The following is a 7,107-nucleotide window of genomic DNA, read 5'->3' as shown; positions in this document are numbered from 1 at the left end:
TTGTTTTTTTTTTTTTTTTTTTTTTTTGCTGGGGTGTATTGTTTCCAGATTGCCACATTGTTTTATACTGAATATCAAATATAAGATAATAAAACAATGGTTGGCATTGATCATTTGCACACACTCGAGCAGAATGCAGCAGTTATGAATGCTGAGTTGTAATTCTCCAGAAAGGAGATCTGTCAGACTGTTGTCTAAAGTCCTGCAGGCTATTTTGGGTGTGTTTGCCTCTCTCTCCCTCTGTCCCTAAAGTCTCTAGAGATCCAGTCTGAAGTGTCGGCTCTGAAACAGCACAGAATCGATGGTTCAGGGCTTGAGGTAACTGAGAATTTAATGAGAGAGAGCTGGGTGGCCCTTGGCAGACGCCCTCTTAACAAGAGCATCTCAGCAGCAGGCCAGTGGAAAACGAGCAGGGTTAATTAATTAGAGATGAACGGCTGAGAGGTTAGATTTGATCCTGTTTTCTTTTTGTCTTATAAAGAGCACTGCTTGATGCCAGAGCGAATGGGCTGTTTTCAGGAGAGCCTGTTGTGCATTGCCATCAGCCACATGGGCGCTCTTCTGCTCAGTGTTATCATTATTTTTTGTTGTGTAGTGAAGTATGTGCAGTTGTGTTTCCCAGGCAGTGAATGTTTCTCGTGTATATTGCAAATGTTTCAGCACAGTCTGTGGCATTGCTCTTTGTGTGTCTCCTGAGACTAAAGTGTTATCTAACAGTCCAGAATGCAACACGGGGTGTTTCCATGGGCATTTTTTTGGTTCTGCAGACTTTTATTTTATTTGTTTATCAGCGTATAAAAATGCATTACAGGAGTATTCTGTTATTTTGTGGGAAGTCATGAATGTTTCCACGACTCCTCAAAAGATGTGTGTTTAATAGCACTCTGGGTTTGTCATTTTAAACATTTTTTTGGATAAAAGTGCAGACTCTTGTCTGATTCAGGCTTATTATAGTTAACTACAACTAAAAGCATTTAAAAAAATGTGTTACTTAAAATAAACATCAACTAAAATAAAATAATTGTAAAAACTCAACCTATTTTTTTTTCAGCCAATTACCAATTAAACATTTTCATTTAGTTTAATTGATGTACTAAAATCACTAAAACTAAAACTGAAAAAATGAATAAAAACTATAAATGGAAAATATAAAAATGACAACTATCAAAATTCAAATTATCAATGCATAAATAAAAATTATAATATTATATATATATATATATATATATATATAAATATAAAATAGTGTCTCGATACTAAAATAAGACTGAGCATTTAATGTATCATAAATGAATGTTGAATGTTGTTGTCGTTGTAAAAATGTTGAATTTTGTATTAACAATTCATTTATTAAATTGATTACAAATTATGTTATTATTAATATAAATATCAAAATAATATAAATAATTTCCCCATGTTAATATTGAAATGGTTAACAGTTATTTCATTGCTTGTTTAGATCATAATGGTTGATTGTATTAGTTCATATTTTTATGCTGGATTTTTTATAGTTTATAGTGTTTGCAAACTGGCACAGCAGTAATATTTTTCAAACTATTTATTTGTCTTCTACTCAAGTTATTTCTGCAATTAATTCAGTTTTGTAGATAATTTCAATGCTGCTCTATATATGTTTAAGATGTTTATAGCATATTAGTGTGCAATTCTAGTAATGCAAGTCAATGGAAGATTTACAACAAAATTCCCATTGACTTGCATTAAAAGAATAATACACAAATGTGCTATAAACATACTTGCATTGCATTATGCATTGCAGGGTGACACTTTGGCATGAAATAGCTAATGAATTCAAGCTTGTATAACTCGAAACATTTGTGTCCACCAAACCTGAAATCTTAATGCTATTCTTTTTCTGCCTTTTTAGCACTCCTGTTTCCTGCAGGAAATGCAGATAGGGTTCATTGTGCTGTTTCTCTTTCACATTCTCCCGTTGTAATCAGTTACAATGACAAAAGTGTAAGGGCTTTATCTTTTTCTCCCAGGAATCCTTTAATTATTCAGAAGACTCTCTATACTGATGTGTTCCAAAGGACGCAATCCTCTAGAAAACATCCCCTTTTAATATATAGTTCTTTAAATCAATTCCAGCTAACTGTCAAAGACAAGCTAGTTTAATCACCGGGATGTGAATGCTGCAGCATTGCTGAAGGTCAGCTGTCGTTGGAATAATCAAATTTTGAGGATATCAGCTATTTATTTATTTATTTATTTTCATCCCAGCAGTTGCAGTCATGTCTAGTTACAGTGCTGGTGAAATGTTTTCTGTTCTTATTTTTATATCCTTAAACACTGTTGGGAAGTTACTTTTAAAAGTAATGCATTACAATATTGCGCTACTTCATAAAAACTAACTGCGTTACTTATTATTTATGGAAAGTAAAGCATTATGGTATTTTGCATTACTTTTTGTCACCTGAACTGGGCTTTCTTATTAATTTTTAACAAAAAACCCAAGAGTTATATTTTTGGTAACTGTAGAGGCCCTTTCACACCAAAAGTGAAATTAATAAGCCTCTGGCTGAAGGAATTTTTGCTTTTGCTTTGCTCTGCAACACGGGGACAGGAGAGGTGTCAGTGAATAAACGGGAAAACAAAGTAACTTGCGTTACTTATTTGAAAAAGTAACTCAGATATTTTTTTGTAAATATATATATAAAATTACTTTAAATATATTACAATTTTATGGTATGAAATGTAACCTGAATATTGTTTTTTTCTTTTTTTTAATGCCTATTTAAGGATTATTAAGGTTGTTTTATTTTTGTGCATTGTGACATCATTTTCATGACAAGAGAGCACTTCTCTCCCAAATTTTCATTGACATGATGCACCTGAATAATTTACTTTTGAGGTTCTTTTTAATTCTCATTTTTCTCAGTGGTGATTCTCATCAAATTCTCATTAGCAAATTCTTATCTCAAAGCTTTTTTTTTTAATTCAGCAAAAATAAAGAACCCTAGAATTCAATGTAAGTCTCTTTGAATAAAAGTGTCTGCCAAATGCATAAATGTAAATGTGCAAGCAGGCTTCATATTCTTTATGCAAAATACATGTATATATTTATTTTATTATTTTGGTGTGAAATATGATGCATTGTACTATTCTAGTACTCAAGTCTTTTATTATTATTATTATTATTATTTATTTTATTTTTTTTTAGTTAAAGTTTTAGTAACTTTATTATTTATATTAGTTATTCTTAAAATATTTCCATATAGTTGTTGTAATTATTACTTTTATTTTATTTAGTTTTCATTATTTGACTGCTGTAAGTCAAATTAAATGAAAATGCCTTTGCAACTAGCTGAAATAAAATAAGTTTGTTTTTTATATTTTATTTTATTTTATTATATTTCAGTTAACATTTATTTTTTTCAAGTAACGAAAATGTGTGTTTAAAAAAAAAATGGTTTTAATTAACAATAATAATACTGAATCAAATTTGCCGCAGTAACACTTGTGTTGTTTCTTCCCTTGGATTTAAATAATTTAAAGCTGGTACTATTTACTACTTGACTTAAAGTTTAAAGACTTAAACACTATTCTCATTCGCCAATTTTTAATAGATGCATGATGAATCTACCAAATACATATATGTAAACATGAAGTTTTTTTTTACTCCAAATGACTGATATATTGCAAATAAAAATGATGTTCTAACAAGGTCTTTTGGTTTTCTTCTCTGCAGGATTCGGGATGACCACCCCTGTGACAGTAGCTGGAAAGGTTTTCTTGATCTTCTACGGTCTGCTAGGTTGTGCGGCCACCATCCTGTTCTTCAACCTCTTTCTGGAGCGCATCATTACCCTGCTGGCCGTGGTGATGAAGGCAGTGCGGCTGCGCCGTCTGCGGACCAGCGGCCTCCTCCCGCCGGGGATCTGCCAGGACTTTGCGGCGAGTACGTTGCCCGGTTGGAAACCCTCGGTGTACCACGTGATGCTCATTCTGGGTTTGTCGGCCATTGTGATCTCCTGCTGCGCATCGGCCATGTACACTCCAGTCGAAGGTTGGGCTTATCTGGACTCGCTGTACTTTTGCTTCGTCACCTTCAGCACGATTGGTTTCGGAGATTTGGTGAGCAGCCAAAACGCTGCGTACGGCTACCAAGGACTTTACCGGTTGGCCAACTTCATCTTCATCTTGACTGGAGTATGTTGCATCTACTCGCTCTTCAATGTCATCTCCATCGTCATCAAGCAAGTCCTCAATTGGATGTTGGAGAAAATGAGTTACTTGTGCTGCCAGCACTGCAACAAAGCCAATGCTTTCTTGGGACGCCGCAATGCCATCAGGCCCGGCTCGCGCCTCAGACGCGGATGCTTCGGCCGAACGCCAGACTCGGACAGGCCTTGCGATAGCGACACAGAAGGACGCAGACTCTCGGGCGAGATGATCTCCATGCGGGACTTGACGGGATCCAATAAAATCTCGTTGGCCATTATGCAGAAACAGCTGTCGGAGTCAGCGAACGGATATCCCAGAACGGTGTGCGGAAGTTCACGGCAAAACGGCTTTTCCGGTGGCGTCGGTGCTTTGGGCATCATGAACAACCGATTAGCAGAAACCAGTGACTCTAGGTAGAGGTAACCTTTGTAAGCATCTCAAAAATGATTGTTTTTAGCGGTGAAACCTCTCCAACTCTCTCTGGACGTCGAGCGGTTTGGGTTTGCGATTGTAATTTTTGAGCTTGTGTAGAACAGCATGGCATGCATGAACTGTGTAGGATATCCTGTAGGATTTTTGGATCGTGACTTACTACGGTGTATGCTAAGAACGCGTGCTAGGAAGTAACGGTGCACTCAAATCATGTTGGAAAGATCGTATTTACTGTATAAGTTGAACACACATGAGCGCCACTGCAACGTCACAATTACGAAATGAGAAAAGTCCCGTGTTGGGATCGTGTCAGTGAGAAAACAAGTCAGATGCAATGAATGCAGCATCTGTATTAATGGTAAATTGGCTCAAATTAATGAAATTATATTTTTTAATCTAAGTTGCATGCATAAAATACCATGGTACAGTGCAATTACAATACAATTACAATTGAATAAAAACATAAAAAGCAAAAACATACCTGATGCACATTCTTTAGTCATAATTTTGTAGTATAAAATCATTAATGCTTAACTTGAAGTGTTCAAAATGTATTCAGATTATATATTTTCATAAAATGCATTATAATATTTGCAGGTTCCGTTCCTTGGCAACCAACCAATTCCAACAAATAATGCATTATAGTTTCTAAAGGTGTAACAATGAATAGATATAATGTATTATAACTGTAACTACAGTTATTCATGAGATCATACAGTGAATTACAATGCATTAAAAATACTTTTATAAAGCATTATACAGTATATAAATACTTCAAGTGGCTCCGACCAAAGATATTTCAATGCACGTGACGTCGTAGTTACGGCTTCCCAACTCATAAATATGAACTTCCCAGGAGGATTTGAATGCACCTTAAGTAACATTGCATATTCTAGTAATTAAATGCAACAAACCCTGATTACCCAAATCATATTTTCTAGAATTTGTAGACAATACTGTACTACAGGAACTAACCCTAAACAAACGCTCTGAAGTTAGACTTGACAACCAGTGGCTATTCATAGGAGCTGAGTAGAGCTCGTCAAATCTCAAATAAGTAAAAGTAGCATCGTATTTACTTACAGCACACTCGATTTACAACTATGCACCATCTCCATGTCTGAAACATATTCATTGTTAGTCTTGGGCTGCATCCCAGTTTGCATACTTACGCTGTGCACTAAAAGTATGTTCTTCACTGCTCAATGGAAAGTCCATGCTCAGTATTTGGACAATTGGACAATGTCTCATAATTGCACTTATTATGTACAGTTTGTGTCTTAACATCCAGCTAAATTCAATACCTGCATTATTATGTAACTTTTAGGTTCATGCAATTAACAACATGTTTCAATCTTTCATTGGCACTTCTTTTTCGACAAAAAGTCAAAAGAGTATTGTTAAAAACTCTCCTCTTCCATAGTGCAACACTACAAAAATCGATACTTTATTTATTTAATTATTTATTTATCACATGTTTTATGGTTAAAGCATCTAAAAATCCTTAAAACAGCATAAATTTACTTAGCAACACTGCATAACATATCAAAACTCACAGAACTGGCAGATTTTTCAGTTGTTTTAAATATGTTGTTTTAAGTTGGGAAAAAATCAGGCAGTGCAGTGACAAAATATACAAAGAAGCAACACAATATATATATATCTCAAAATAAATCTCATATCTCATGCAATGTTGCTTCTCAAGTAAATTGATTATGTTTTAAACATTATTGGAAAACAAAACAAAACTACTAATTAATTATTATTATTATTATTACAAAAAATTCCAATGGATGTCTTATGAGTCGTTTCAACACCACTTTTGACCTAGAACACTACTGAGGATGGATATGTGAGCTAGTATGCAGCATTAATTAAAGACAAATGTAGAACAAAGCTTATTTCTATAGCGGCAAATGATGACTTTACAATATGCAGATTAGAGGGTTGAGAGTCTGTACAGTATAAGCGAGTACGTTTACTGTACCCCTTCAAATCTGTGTTGCTGTCAGTAGGGATCTCATGGCAAAGAGAAGCCACTGTTTGAAAAATTCAGCTGAGGGTTTTACACCCTCATAGTAATATGATGAGATGCACCAATGAGCTGAGCAGCAGAACTTCAAAGCCATGTTCTTCCCCAAAGAGGAGAGAGGAGGAGCTGAAGAGATGGAGTGAGACAGAGTGAAGGAGAGTAAAGTGAAGAAGCCCTGAGAGAGAGTGAATATCAGCCATCTATCTGCGCAGAACTAGACTTCCAGCAGAGCTCGTGTTCATCTGCCAGACCTCTGCAGACCAAACGCTAGTGCCCTCAACCCCTCCTCTATCATCTTATTAATGCTGTCTACATAAAATCCTCCCAGATGGTGTTTGCTGCACCTGCCCTTGCTTGGTAGGATGCATAATATCATGCCTGGTGTTCAAGAAACGAAACTCTGTTCATATAGAAAAGTCTTAGTTGTTGAATAACCATTTGGAAAGAAGTTTAGGGAA

The 7,107-nt window shown here is 35.3% G+C and overlaps 1 protein-coding gene across 1 annotated transcript in view; it reads left to right on the top strand.

Annotated features, from left to right (window-relative positions):
• The window catches only part of LOC107688640 (potassium channel subfamily K member 12-like), a 25,586-nt gene extending 20,984 nt beyond the window's left edge, over positions 1-4,602 (top strand). The window contains exon 2 of the mRNA XM_016486389.1: positions 3,710-4,602. Coding sequence (XP_016341875.1) covers positions 3,710-4,602 — 893 coding nt within the window. The remainder of the gene's footprint in view (positions 1-3,709) is intronic.
• Positions 4,603-7,107: the final 2,505 nt, after the last annotated feature.

This window comes from Sinocyclocheilus anshuiensis, unplaced genomic scaffold (assembly GCF_001515605.1).
Source record: "Sinocyclocheilus anshuiensis isolate Anshui unplaced genomic scaffold, SAMN03320099.WGS_v1.1 scaffold265, whole genome shotgun sequence".
Classification (NCBI taxonomy): domain Eukaryota; kingdom Metazoa; phylum Chordata; class Actinopteri; order Cypriniformes; family Cyprinidae; genus Sinocyclocheilus; species Sinocyclocheilus anshuiensis.
Note: the sequence above shows the minus strand (reverse complement) of the source record. Positions and strands in the feature narration are given on the sequence as shown.